Below are 14,360 nucleotides of genomic sequence, written 5' to 3' on the forward strand. Positions count from 1 at the left end.
CAAGGAGCCCTTCTCAATAACTTTGGCTCACGTTTCATAAGGGCTAGTGATTGAATTCCCTGATACGTTTATGGTGATGTCATTTTATTCCTGTTCAACAAGGCAGTAGTGAAGATGTTGCAAAAGAGGGCTCCCTGATTTTGAAATAAAAACAAGAATTTAAGACTAATAGAGGTGAGGAGATGGTAATGAATGTGCTGATGGATGTAGGAGTGATAATAGATGGGTGCTCCCGAAACAGGGTGCCCCCATGCTGGACTGTGAAAACCATTAAGAAAGCCAAAAGCAATGGAAGAAGAGGTTGAGGTGGGTTTGCCTGTGCATCTCTTAAGTAAAATATTTGTTTTGAAAACATGTAGGAAGTCCTTCAACTTCCAGATGAAGGAAACTGAGGCAAAGCCAGCTGAACACCCAGTTAGTCAAAGTGTGCAGGGAAATTTGCTGGGAAGAAATCATTGTGTATGTGCAGAGGTATCCATAACAGAGCATCTGCAGCAGAGAATCCAGTGCTGATAGCAGAAAGAGAGGTAAAGGAGAGCAGTAATGCTGCCTGGTGACTCAGGTAAGTCTTTACTCTTTGTAAAGATGTTCAGACAGCTATGTGGCATTATGCACTTAGGGAGATCGCTGTGTGGGTGCCACACAGCAGGGCCACCTCCTGCCATTGGACCCAGCACGCCCATTGCTCAACATTGAACATATTGTCAATGTGATCAGATGCCAATTCCTCCCATCTCCATAACTGTCGCAGCAATTGTCACAGGTAAAGTCCCCAATAACTCAAGAAGTTTGCTTACCTGACCAGTAAGGAAATTGTCCCTTTCCTCCACATCTCTTTGTGTGCCTGGAGGAGCTGGAGTGAGCAGGCTCTGTTGCCTGTGCTCCTTTTTCCTCTGTGTTACTTACGTGTGCAACACAAGCCCTCTTGGGCTGGAGGAGAGCTGGGACTGTTAAGTCACCCTGTTGCATGTTTCCTGACCGTGGGCACTTCTGTCGTCCCTTGTCATTGTGAGTTGTGAAATTAATGAATTATCTGCACAAGTCAAGCAAAAAGACCACTGGAGGAGAAAAAGAGAAAGCAATATTCATTCACTATGCCTACATATGATGTGAATTAACCGTGCCAATCTAAAGAATAACAAAAGATGTTATTCTGCCTTTCTGTCATTCTGGATGTGGGGCAAGAAAAAAAAATCTGAATGGAAAATGCTGCTTTTATTTTCAAAGTGGATTTTGATCTTATTTTTTTATCCTTGGCATAATAATTGATACCTCTCATGCGGTTTCTGTATTTGTTACCAACATTTGTTTATCTAATTACTTCTGCCCTTTTATGCATGCAAGTTTGCTTAAATTCCTCATGAGACCTTTCCCCTCCCCACGTTTCACCAACTGGCCTTTTCACGTTGCTGTTCTTCCTAATTAACCCTGACACAGTGCTGGCAAACAGCAAACTTCTTCACAGGCAGGAAAACAAAAGTCTCCTTGACCACAAGCAGCACAACCAATCCAGCCCTTATCATTTATTCATTACAGCTAAAACCTACCTTTTACTTCAATAAACCCTAGGAGTGCAAATTACATGAAAGAGGTGAGAAAACCTAATAGCTGCTGCCAGCACTCCTCCTTTCTTCCCTTTTATCTTGGTTGCATGGTCCCACCAGCCCATTTGTGCTAGGTCTAGTGCCTGTCTCCCCTTTTAGCAACCTGGATTTACTTACTTGGGGAAACAAACAAGTTTTCTGCCTCGTGAGTGAATTACACTAGCTGGCTGTGTATTCAGGCAAGCACCAGAGCTGGCGTGCAGGGATGGACCTCTTGGGGACAGGCAGCAGGAGACAGGGCTGGAAAGGCAGGATCCCAGAGGCAGGGGTCCCAGCCCTTCTCTTCATGAGCTGTACCAGCACTGGTACTCTCAAAACAAACATTTAATGTTTTCTTTTTCTCCCCTCCTTCATCTGGATGTCAGTCTAGGAAGCAGCTCTTCAGCCATTGGTTGGGCAATCACAGAAGTCTGCATCATTAGGAATTCGTGTCATTGTAATTAGTGCTATGACTGGGATTGGCATCAATGAACAGCGAACAGGACATAATCCTGTCTCCTCTGGGGTGACAACCTTCCAGGAGAGCCTGTTACAGCGGTGCTACCACCAAAGAACCAGCCTTTGGAAAGAAGAGGTGGGCAGGCATTAACTCACAATTACACCTCCTTGTATGCCCTCCCACCTCACAACACAGGCAGCATTTGGTTGACAGCAGCATCTCATATGCAATGCAATGAGTTTTCTCGTCTTAGCTTGGCAGGCTAAAAATCTACAGCCCTGTTTCATTGCCATAGTGCCAGATGCAGTTCGGGGCTGAGCTTGTGCCAGGTGTGACAAGTCAGTGTCTGCTTTGCGTTGGTGATAGTTTTTGTAAACTTCTCCTCTTCATCCTCAGTGTGAAGAGTGAAGAGAAGAGTGAATTTATTTAAGCCTCTACTAAGTTCTGAGCTTGGAGATGTGGGGAAGTTGAACCAGTGAAAAGCTCCATGGAATTAAACTGTATTTTGGGGAATGTAATGTTAGCAATAGCCTACAACAAACTGCCTGGGCCATTTCTTTTCCAGATACGTTTGCTAGAATCTGCATGGGGATAAAAAGGACTTTATAAACCTGTGGCATAACATTTACATAGCCTGTTGCAAAGCTTTCACTTCTCAGAGCAAAAGGCACTGGCTGACAGTGTTTCTCAGTTTACATTGATGAGGGTAATTGCGATTCTTCCTCTGTCTGGAAAGAGATCCCAGAGAGACTTGATGAAGAGCACAGTACTCGGAGACACTGAAGGCTGTGCAATGCAAAAACCCATTTAGGATGGAAAATGAGAGTCTGTTAGATATAATGTAACTTACATTTGATACCAAAGTGATTTAGAAAACAAAAATCCATAGATTTTCTAAAGTTTCAGATCTACTTAGTCCAAACTGAGAGGACGAGGCACCTCAGAAAGCATCTGGTGCTAGAGGTGATGGTCATTACCTGAACAGTTGTGCCTTTTGACCGAAAGTAGGTAGGGGATAATCCAGAGCCATGAAGAAACCAGGCGTCTGCCAGAACCGTGACCTAGCGAGCCTCACAGAGATGCTTCACAGGGGTATCTAAAACAGCTGCTGAGGTACTAGCCTCTAGCTTGTGCTGGGGACTGGTGTGATTTTCTGTGCCTGCTGGACAATGTTCTTTCTGAAACATAAGTAAGCCAATTTAAGTCAGAAGGCCTCCCAACATGACCGAGGAGAGCAAAGTCAACTCCATAGCTCCTGTCCATCCTGCAATTTACTGTGCACCTTTGTATGGGTCTCTTAGAGCTATATGGTGAAATTGAAAGGCCAGCATGCTCTTATTAGGTGATTTAAGCTCTCTCCATGAGTGGAAAATGTTGGTTTAGGGATTGTAAATCATCAATAAATTGCTCATGTGTGAAATGAAAAGCCACCTTGAGGTCAACTTCCAGTAAATTGATCCTGAGCTCACGCAATTTGGAAACACCTGGCTAAGCCCACTAATTATGTGATTGACTGCTATGACTTGAAAAACAAGATAAGGGTATCAGACAATAATGACTTAATCTGGACTTTTAAACACTGCTGCTTTTTCAAATCAAGAGATCAGGTACTGTAACAAATGTACCTGCCACAGGGCAGCACAGCCCACTGGTCTGCATTGGTAATAACTCCCTGCAAGGAGCCCACAGCCTTATTGATCTTAAGAGTTTCATGCCAAGATTTTTAGATAGCCAGGTTCACAAGACATGACCTGTAATGCTGAAGAGACAAGGGACAGTGGAGGTTGAAAGGTGGTGCAACCCACAGTGGTTTCTCGGGGTTTCAGCTTTACTACTGCAGAAGGGGGCTGGTTGCAGGGGATGTGCAGCAGGTTCCCAAGATCAGCCAGTACCATCAGCCTCAGCCACTTCTGCTTTCCCATCTCCTCCCCACACAGGGGATTCACATCACTCATCAATCCCTGTCAGTGCTGGCCTACCTGTGACTACAAGTTGCAATCTGAGAGCCACGAGCTAGTGAGAGATTAAGAGTATATCAGACAGCATTTGAAAGATGTGATTCTAGTTTGGCCTTCTGCTTTTAAGTTGTGCTTTTTGCTGATTCACTGAAAGCTCATATTTCCAAATGTTTGATATTGCTTTGACCTATATGTTCAATGCTATGGGCTTCTAAGGCTGTAATTTAGCCAACAAGGCTAAGTGCTGGATCCTGCACTTGGGGCACAACAACCCCATGCAGTACTACAAAACTTCTTTACCGAAAGGGTTGTGAGGCATTGGAATTGGCTGCCCAGGGAAGTGGTGGAGTCACCATCCCTGGAGGTCTTTAAAAGACGTTTAGATGTAGAGCTCAGTGATATGGTTTAGTGGAGGACTTAGTGATCTTGGAGGTCTCTTCCAGCCTAGATGATTCTGTGATTCTGTGACTTGCTTACAAAGCTGTTGTTAACAGCTGAGCAGAACAGACAGTTATGATGTTACTTAAAAGACATATAAAAGTGGTGCTTAGGGATATGGCTTAATGGTAGACTTGGCAGTGCTATGTTAACAGTTGAACTTGATCTTAGAGGTCTTTTCCAACCTAAGTGATTATAGGATTTGATGGTTCTAATTTCTTACTTGCCCAATATGCATTTTCCTGAGCAAGTCATGAGTGCCCTGTTCCCTTTTGACATTTTTGACTTTATACTGTTCTTAACATAACATTAGCAAAAGAGTCCATTTTTTTTTTACATCATTTTGTGGTATCTTACATGTTTTAGGCATGTAAAAACAGTACTTACGTAATGCAGATATGGGTTTTGTATATTTAGAGGGGATATGTGGCTGTGATTTTTGGTAATCTGTACCTGGGCACTTCTGGAATAAATGTTGTGAAGAAGCAGTTAATGACGGGTAAGTAACAAATTCTAAGCTGAAACTCTTGGTAAGTGTGCTCTTCTATCAATTATCTATCAATTAAGGTCACTGTTCTGTAAATTTTCAAAGGGATTTTTTTAATCTATTGCAATTATTAACTATAACTTAATACTGTGGTAAATTAGACTTGAGCTATCGTATGGGATGCTTCTGAGGGTTCTTCTTGTGACTTTGCAACAGCAATGCCAAGAATATGAGAGAGAAATATTAAATTATATTAAAAGTATAGCCAGAGAGTGTATGTTAGGTTCCCCATACATCCTGCAGGTGTCAATTGTCCAAACCCAAGTTGCAGAGTCCTCAGAGTCAATAACCCTTTAATTGGAGGGAGGAAGGAATGAAGCAATCCCTCTGATCAGATAGCACTGGGGAAATGAGTACCAGGGGAGAGTGCCCTGTCAGGCATACAAAAGGTTGAGGACTCACCTCCTCTTACTTCACTCACAGCATTGCATCCTACAAACATGCCCTCAAAAGAGCCAGTGCCATCAAAATTTGTCTGTGAAGGAACACCCAATGAAGCACTGGCAAGCCACAAACCCGTTGACTGTTGGTAAGGGCGAGGCCAAGAGTTTTGCCTTCCAAAGTGCTGTTGATATAGAATTAATAATATTTATTGAGCAAAGCTGGCTGGGAAGGTAACAGAGACAGCATGGTGTTTGTACTGTAGCTGTGACATGGGCTGAGCTCTGCTGGCCTTTGCATTACCCACCCTGCCACTGAGGGGCAGGCTGAAAGCCCCAGCCCTTCCAGGGGTACCACTTCAATGAGTCTCTGCTTTAAGCTACCTTTGCTGGAGCTCAAGGTGTCATAGACTGTGTGGGATGAGAAAAGTTTTCTGAGTGCCCAGGCTAGGTATTAGCTTATTACAGTGCCTTTATCAGTATGCGTGAGTTGCTACCAGTGTAGAGACTGATGCGAGCCAACAGGAACATGGCTTTTTGCCATGCTCCCTGTGGACACCACTGCTGTTTTATTAAATAAGTTGATTTAGAAGAAATCACCACTGAATTTAATAACTCTTACAACTGACCTAATTTTCTTAAGAAAGATTTAAGCTTTTCTAGTAGACTTGGTTTTAAGTCAACTCAATGTCAAGAATTTCTGTGTTTTTTTTTTTTTTATGCTGTGTATCTGGCAGCCTGCCACACTGATATGACACACATTACAGCAAGAGAAAATGTCATTTAAAAATACTGGAAAAAATACTACGATTGTTTTACTTAAAGAATTATATTGAAAACATTACTCACTCTGCTTTTCTCTTCTCAGCTGGTAGCCTCCATTGTATTTATCAGCTTTGGCGTGGTGGCAGCATTCTGTTGTGCAATAGTTGATGGAGTGTTTGCAGCACGACACATAGTAAGTACAGCGATCTTCTGTCATCTTTCATTTTTGATTACTTATGTCATTTCTGGCAGGAAAGCATTTTCTTCTGTTTTATGTCTAGCAGCATATTATTTCTTGATGGTTCTCTTTGTTGGAGAAATGTCTTTTGGCAAAAGATCAACAGGAAAGCCCATCATGCGAGTGCCCAGAGATGGTGCCAACTGCTTATTCATCTCTCAGGGAGCTCCAAAGACTGATGTGATGTAAAATGATGTAATGACAGGTGTGCTAAAATGCATAAAGGGAAGACACTTTGATCACCACCAGCATTTATTTCCTTTTGCACATAGGATTTGTGAGCATGGTCAGAATTTACAATGCATGGAGCAGTGATGAGCACCAGAAGTCCCCTTGGGATCTGTAGCAGAGAAGTGGATTGTGACAGCACAAAGGGAACATTTTGTTGGAGCACAGGCAGCAGAGGAAGTGGCAGGCTTTGGTTAGAAGTAGCATGAAGGGGTAACTACTAAGGTACGAAAAACTCAGACTTCAGCATCTGCCTGCCATCAAAGGATGGTTTATTTAATTAGAGCAATGAATATTTCCAGTATGTCTTTCTCCAAATCTATTGCCATCTTTGCCTCAGAAGGACATTTATAGACATTTGCAGTACTGCAGTAGCAGTAGTGTTACTAGCAGTTCTTTACCATCTGTGAGTCTAGGAGTCTTTCACCTGACCTTCTTGTGTAAGTGCTACACAAGCTTAGAAAAAAAAAACACAAAAACACATTATTTTTCTTTCCTGCTCACAGAGTTTGAGTTAAAATATTAAACAAAAAGGATCAATCTAGGGACAAGACAGTCTGGAGATCATTTGAACATGCCAGTTTAAACATTAGATTTTTTAAAATTTTATTATATTTTTTGCTCTTCTATCTTTTGCAATTGAACACCTCAAATCAGTCTTAAACCAACCTTTCAGTAGGGCTTTGATTTCAGAAAACCTCAGGAAATAATTACCTGTATGTTTCAATAGGCACTAGGACTCAGATGCAGTATGCTGCTTAGCACAGCAAGTATGGTACATGATCCCCTCACTGCCATAAAATACCATGGTCCTGATCATCTTTCTGCTTATGTTCATGAAGCAGTAGCATAATACCACTGGCATCAGTAGAATTATACATAATTTTCAAATGCATCAGAATATTTAAGCTCTGGATCACTTGGAGAATAAAGCTGTAAGCCAGTTTTTATTTTATTGTTACTGAAGAAGACTTTAAACAAAATGTGGGCTTGAAAACCCCATGTGCATTGCATAAGGGAGGAGACATCTATTGGTATAAACAAGTGGGTTGTGCAATATGAGCTTGAATAAACACTGCAATCATATTTTGTGCTAAACAGACACTGTCAGATGCTGATGTGGCCTGCTTTTACTCGGGTTTGCATTTTTGTTGCATTGGATGACACCTGGTACAACTTTGTCTCTGATTAGGATGGAAGTATAAACCCAGGGAACCTTTCCATGGGAGGTACTTAAAAGAGGAAGGGAGCAGATTCTTATTCGGATATCCTGCTGCCAAAAATTGAGTTGTTGTGGCCCAGGAAACCATTGCCATTTTTTTTCAAATATTGTTTCCAACTCCTGATTTTCCAGGAATCACGCTTATTTTTGTCCTGCTTTGGTATGATCATTAGAAAGTGTTCATACTGCACTTGTAGAGGGAGAGAAATGTTAACAACTTGGGTTTTCTGGAAAAGATCTCTGAATCTCATGCTTCCTGAGGGGACAGGTTATTCTCTTTCAATGACTGTTGGCTCGTAATGCTATAGTTTACCTCAGACTCATTAACATGATAAGATTAGCGACTATTCAGCACCGCTTTGACACTTTTAGTGGTCTTACTTGTATTTCTACCAAGTTTTATGGTGTGGTAGCTTCTTGATCTCCCTTGATTCCTTTGCAGGGCTTTCAGAAAATCAATGCCATTCTGAATATAAGCGTAATGTGATTTGTAGTCATCCTTGGGTACAGTATAGCACACGATCTACACTAAGAGCAGGGAGGAGGTTATATTAACAGCTCTGCTCACCATCAGCCCAAGAGCCGGGGTGGTGCATGGAGCCCCATGGCCTCCCTGTGGTGTGCTGCCATCTCACTGGCACTGTGACCACTCTGCCCTTATCACTGTGGTGCAATTATGCAGCCACAACCCCATTATGCTGAGGTTAGATGTGCCGTCGCCTTCTGGGAGGTGAGCTCCTCTGTTGGAGGACAGTGTGTGTGCTGAATCTCAAACACAGAGACAGACATCAGTCCTTTTGTCTTCCTAGGCATTTCCTGTGTCAGTTTTCACCTTTTTTGGCTTTCAGTTCCGTTCACATGTGTTACTTAGGCATTCCTTCCTATCTAAATCAAAGAGCAATATTGTATATGAATATTATTCTGTCATGACATGCCCTTGATGCGGCATTATGGACTAAAAGAGATTCAGTTCATTGCAGCGAACTGCTGTCCAGGAAGAATATGGGCCAGAGAGTCATCGCAAGGGAACAACAAGGCACGAAGTCATTGCAGTGGTGCAGCAAGAAGTCATCCTGCAGTCCTGGGGGCAGTTCTGTATTTGGTTAAGTCAGTGAGTGGGCATGGTTGGGTCGCCTCTGTGGAGCTGGAGACTGGAAGGGGCTGGTCGCTGCCCAGGCACTCCTTAGTGTGCTGGAGATGTACAATCCAGTGACACGGAGGTGGTGCAGTCATGCCGTGACATGCTTTATGTAAATCCATTTCCATCTGTTTGTATTTGATCTGTATTTATATTGTGGTGCTGACACCAAGGCACCAGGTCCCTTTCCTCCTGGATGGGGGAGTGCTAGCTGAAGTGCTGGTCTTCAGACGTCCAACAAATACAACATCCTCCTTCACATCAATTTGGAATAAGAAATGTCTCCCACTTTTCACTTTATTTTTAACTTTATTTGATCTAGGAGGGGTGCTAAGAAGACAAATCATGGTGTTACAGATTTTTCTCAGTGTGTGTCTGCTGTCAAATGGGAGACTATTACTGTTGCACGTTTTCTCCTGCTCTTGTAACACCGTGGATGGAATAAGAAAATACTTTCTCTGTTTTATTTTCTTCTCAAGAAGGCATAAAACTGACAAAAAATCTTCCTGGAAAGGAACATATTTCAGAAAAGAAATATTTAAATTATTTAAGACTTATTTAAAACCACTTTGCTGAATAGAAAGCTCTGGAGCACAGAACTTATAAAATTAAAAACACTGAGAGATAAAAGTAGCTTGATTTAAAGTAGCAGTAGCTAATTTAAAAAATAATGCAGATGTAATTTATTGTGTGAAGTTAATCTCACCCTTGGTCCCTACAGCTGCGCTTTTCAAAAAAAAAAAAAGAAAAAAAAAAAGGCCAGAATCAAATGAAACAAATCAAAGTTAGAATTAATGTGCACTGATGTTATTTCAGAAAAATATGGTGATCACAGTAACCCATTATCTGCATTAGTGTTTGCTTGAGGCATTTTGTTATTCAGCAGATGAGTGACTTGGCTGTGCCACAGCTCATGGAGGTGACTCAGCAACCCCCTGTCACCACACAGGGACAGCCCCTGCCCCACCTCACATGCACATTCCCTGCAGTATCTGCTGCCTTCCTACCCGTGACTGCAAGACTTGACCATTGCCACACAATCCTTAACTTTGCAGTTATGCCTCAGATAGGTCCTAAAGTAGCCATCAGCAAGAAATCCAATTATGGAGTGAGGAAATTGCCTGCAAGAGCTTCCTGAGGAGATCAGGAAAATGACAGGTAGCAAAACCATTATCAGACATTTTAAGCTGTGGAGATAAATGCTTTGTATCATCTTTTTACACACTAAGCTGGGAATCAAGGAATATCAATACTGTCACGTGGCCAGTCACATTTTCCTGAAGCATGAGGTAAAAAGAGACTCTGATGTGCCTGAAAGCTCTAGGTGAAAGCAGGGACTCAGACAGGGGAAGTGCTCTCTTCTTGACTATAAGAATTGCTTTTTGATCTTGTTCAATTGAATTCACAGACCACATCAGGGCAGATGTGTTTGAGCAGATTTACTTAAAAACAAAACAAAAAACAGCAGAAGTGAAGGATACCTTACATGAAGGATACCTTAGGATAGCACCAGTGAGAACACCAGAAAATGTACCAGTGGCATTGCAACTAAGGATAGTTGCCATTATCCCTTCTCTACACACTTCTTTGGTTCTGTCTTGTGTAACAATTCTTCAGGTAGCTCAGTACAGCAACAAATATCCCCTGAAGCCTTTCTTTCTTTTCTCTGAACAAGCCTTCATACTGTCCTGCCACATCCCATCCTCCAGTCCCCTCATCATCTACTGATTCTCCGTTGGTCTGAGCTGCAACTGGTGCCTGTCTTTCTTATATAGGAGAGGGATTAAAACTGGACACCCTACTCAGATATGGCTCTATGACTCTCCATCAAAAAGGAGTAATTACTTCCTCCAGCCTGCAGGTGATGCTTTTGCTAATTGCAGCACACTACACGGCTGGCCTTAACTGCTCGCAGGGTTGCCCTTGCCAGTGTTTGTTCAGCTTCTCCATAGGAACCTCAGATCTTGTTTTGCTGAGTTGCCACCTAGCCAGCCTGAGCTGTTGCCTGGAGTTATTCCAGCTCAGATGCAGGATTTTACATTGACAGTATACAAAAACTGACAAAATATAGCAAGGGATTTTAGGTTCAGGTTCAGCTATTTTTAAAGGTTAGATTTCTCTTCTCAATTTATCACCAGCAGAAAGGAGTAAAGAGATTTGGATGCTATATTAATTGTCATTTTATTACCATTTTTGGCTTTCTTTTAATCATCAAATTGACTTATTTTTCTCTGTTTATAAAGCTTAAGTCTTTGAAAATGACCCTCATGCACCTTATCATTAATTACTGCTACATCCTCTTAGCTGAAGTTCTGTTTTAATGTGGTTCATAGTCAGGCATGAACAGCTTTAAAATAAAGTGATTTTTAAAAGAGTGTGATTTTTAAGAGTCTGGTTTTATGTGGTGCAATGAAGGAACGGCAAAAATCTACAGCTCAGAGCTGCTGCACATATGCACTGCCCTGTACCTTTGTTACTGGAGCTGGGCTCCTCTGCCACAGAAAGCTGTAAGGTCCAGTAAAAGCCTCGGCCAACAACTGTATTGTTAAATGTCTTAGTACTGCTTCCAAGGCGTTCCTCTGGAATAGTCATTATTTCAGGGGCCTTCTAACATCAGCCTCCGTATTTCTTATCTGGGTGTGTTGGATGGACGCATCTTTGAATGTTTGTTTAAATAGTGTAATAGATGGTGACTCTTCGAATGATTGTAATCTGCTTACAGCTTCTGGTAGTGAATGTGACAAATTGGTAGCATAATCAGATGCACTTCAGCTCAGTTTTTATAGGACACCAACAACATAGTATAGTTTCATTACATTATTTCCAGAAATTTGAGGAAACACTAGAGTAAGGCACCATATCAGGAGTGAAGCCTGAAGTGGGCTGTCTGGAGGGAAATTATGTTGTAAGAGCCTGAAGAGAAGAACATCTTGCTATGTTGTTATGTGATTTCAGAACTTTATTTTCACATAGATAGACCCTAATCCATTCAAGAATTTTCTTAAGTCTTCATAAATAAGAAACTGGGAAAGTGATGGAAAGTGAAAAGTTAGGAAAACTGGTCCAGAGAAAGGATAAAATAGAAAATCCTTATCCATAGAATTATCCTGCCCAAGATCAGTGAGGATTTGCTGGTCTTCACTGGAAAACACAAACACGAATGATTGGTTTGATTTTGGAGGTCTGGGGAGTTTTTTTTTATTCTTGCTTGACTTCTCTGGATCACAGCAGTGAAATGGTGGAGAAATGAGAGACCACCTGCAGGTTTTTGATGATGTAGGATAAGGAATTCTGTTAAAAGTAGCTGTTCCAAAGGAGGCAAGGCCTCAATTTTAGCGCCTCTAGGATAAAAAAGTATGTTGCAGTGGCTTTGAAATTGTATACTGTAAATACACATGATGAGTAATCTTGTCTAGCCGAAGCATTTTGATGTGACTGCAAGTATATAGAGGAGAGGCTGCTAGGTGCCTCAGGAATTACATCACTCATTTCAAGCAAAGGTTTAAATTCCAGTCTTGCCTAGAAACAGAGACAACACATTGGATTTTGATTTACAATAGCAGATTCTCACAAGCTGTTCTCAACACTTCAAATGTGCAAAAACTGGAACAGAAAAAGAGGTAGGCTCCAGTCCTGGGCTCCCTTCTTGCACTCTTTCTGGCTTTATGTGCCAGCATTACTTTTATCATAGGTGTCATTCTCTTCCACTGAAGTTAACAAAACTCATGGAGATATTCAAGGGATACATGTGTAAGTAAGGTTGAGGGTGCTGTGGAAAGGCTGAGTTGCTTGTCTGTGATGACATCTAAAATGTACATCAAACCATGCAGTGCTAAACTATCCCTTAGATTCCTCTCCCTTTCTGCAAAACCACTTCAGCTCCTCATTTTTTTCATTTCATTTTTGGCTGAACTGGCTTCTTTCTCTTGATAGGGGTGGTTTAAGGAATTAGTTAAAATGGAACATACCAAGATAACTAAGCCCTGGGCCTGCAGCTGAACCAGAGGAGGCTAAAATACATAGTTCTCATGTGGGATCTTTACCCAAATGATTTAAGCGTAGCTTAAATTAGTGCACTGCAGAAGCCTATCAGCTGAGTATAGATTTGGGGGTTTAGAAACTAAACCTGAGATATTTGTCTTACCCTTATGCATGTTAACTCAGATTGCTATTTAGTAAAACTGGCTTTATGTAAACTCACTTTCTAGGAAGCTTAGACATCTGAGAATGGAAAAATGGAGTCTTTCATCTGGGTGATGCTAGCGTGAGTTGACCTCTGGTTGGCAGGGCTCAAAATCTGCCATACTAAGTAATAGCAATATGGCAGGCCCCAGCTAATGAATGAATAACTGTGTTATAAAACTACAGGCCCAGCCAGCCCCAGCAACATGTAGTGTTTGACTAATGTGGATTTCAGTTCCTTCAGATTGCCCAAAGGATTTAAGTCAGGGCTATTTTGCACCGTAACTCCCAGTTCTGGCTGAAACACTGCAAGTACAACCCTTTTTCCCCTGGGGGCACTGGCTGCCCTTCTGGAGCCAGGCAGCCTCCATCCCTCTGCTTTGAATTGTTGGCAGTCACAGTGTGACGGTCCTGACGTCTACACACACCCCTGTGGGTCAGAACATGGGCTGCCTGGGACTGCTGAGCTCCAGCTGTGGGGTCTGGACACACACACATTGCTGCTGGCCAATATGTTCTCTCTGCTTTCTGCACTACAGCCACGTACCCATATCAGGGAGATGGGCGTTGCTATTTTCTCACAGGAAGCACGTGTAAAATACTGTTACGTGGCATTTTATGGCTTTAGACTGAATCACCACAGCCATGGAGGACAATGGGTGGCATCAGCCTATTTAGTGTTTTATGGATTACCGAGTACTGTAGCTCAGGTTAGCTGTCTGAGGTCAAAAAAATTGTGAGATTTCAAGTAAGGTGGCTGTCAAAAATATGCATCCACTTCCCCCTGCTTTCATGTTTCTGCCTCTCCTCCTGTACTAAAACTTAGGAGCCTGCCTGAAGGGAAGACTCGCCATGTGTGTTTGTCCTGCTAGGTTGGCTCATTTGGATGGGCCCTCCATCCAGTTTATCAGGCAGACACACAGCAGTCAGTGGCAACCCAAGGTAAGGGTTGGAAGGCAAAGCTGAGAATGGAGGGAGGACAGGACCAGGTCTTCTGGCTGTAGTGTTCATTTGGTTCAGTTTAAATCCAGCGTACAACCAAGTTGGAAGCAATGAATCCAGTGGTGACTGAAAATCAAACACTGGGAGGTCTCTGCTCGGGACATTAGTTAGTCAAAGAGGTACAGTCTGAAATTACATAAAGATCTGATGATTTCTGCTTTTTTGAGTTCAATAAGCGTTGGACAGCACTCTCAGAAATATGGTTTGATTTTTGGGTGG

General features: G+C 42.2%; 1 protein-coding gene across 7 annotated transcripts in view; it reads left to right on the top strand.

Moving 5' to 3' along the window:
* Positions 1-14,360, top strand: part of TMEM255B (transmembrane protein 255B) — a 63,007-nt gene that overhangs the window by 18,891 nt on the left and 29,756 nt on the right. For all 7 annotated transcript variants that reach the window (XR_011095508.1, XR_011095514.1, XM_068679235.1 and 4 more), the window contains one exon: positions 6,235-6,324. Coding sequence is in view for 5 of the 7 variants with exons in the window: in XM_068679235.1 (XP_068535336.1) it covers positions 6,235-6,324 (90 nt within the window). In the remaining 2 variants the exon portion in view is untranslated. The remainder of the gene's footprint in view (positions 1-6,234; positions 6,325-14,360) is intronic.

Source organism: Anas acuta, chromosome 1, assembly GCF_963932015.1.
Source record: "Anas acuta chromosome 1, bAnaAcu1.1, whole genome shotgun sequence".
In the NCBI taxonomy this organism is placed as follows: Eukaryota; Metazoa; Chordata; class Aves; order Anseriformes; family Anatidae; genus Anas; species Anas acuta.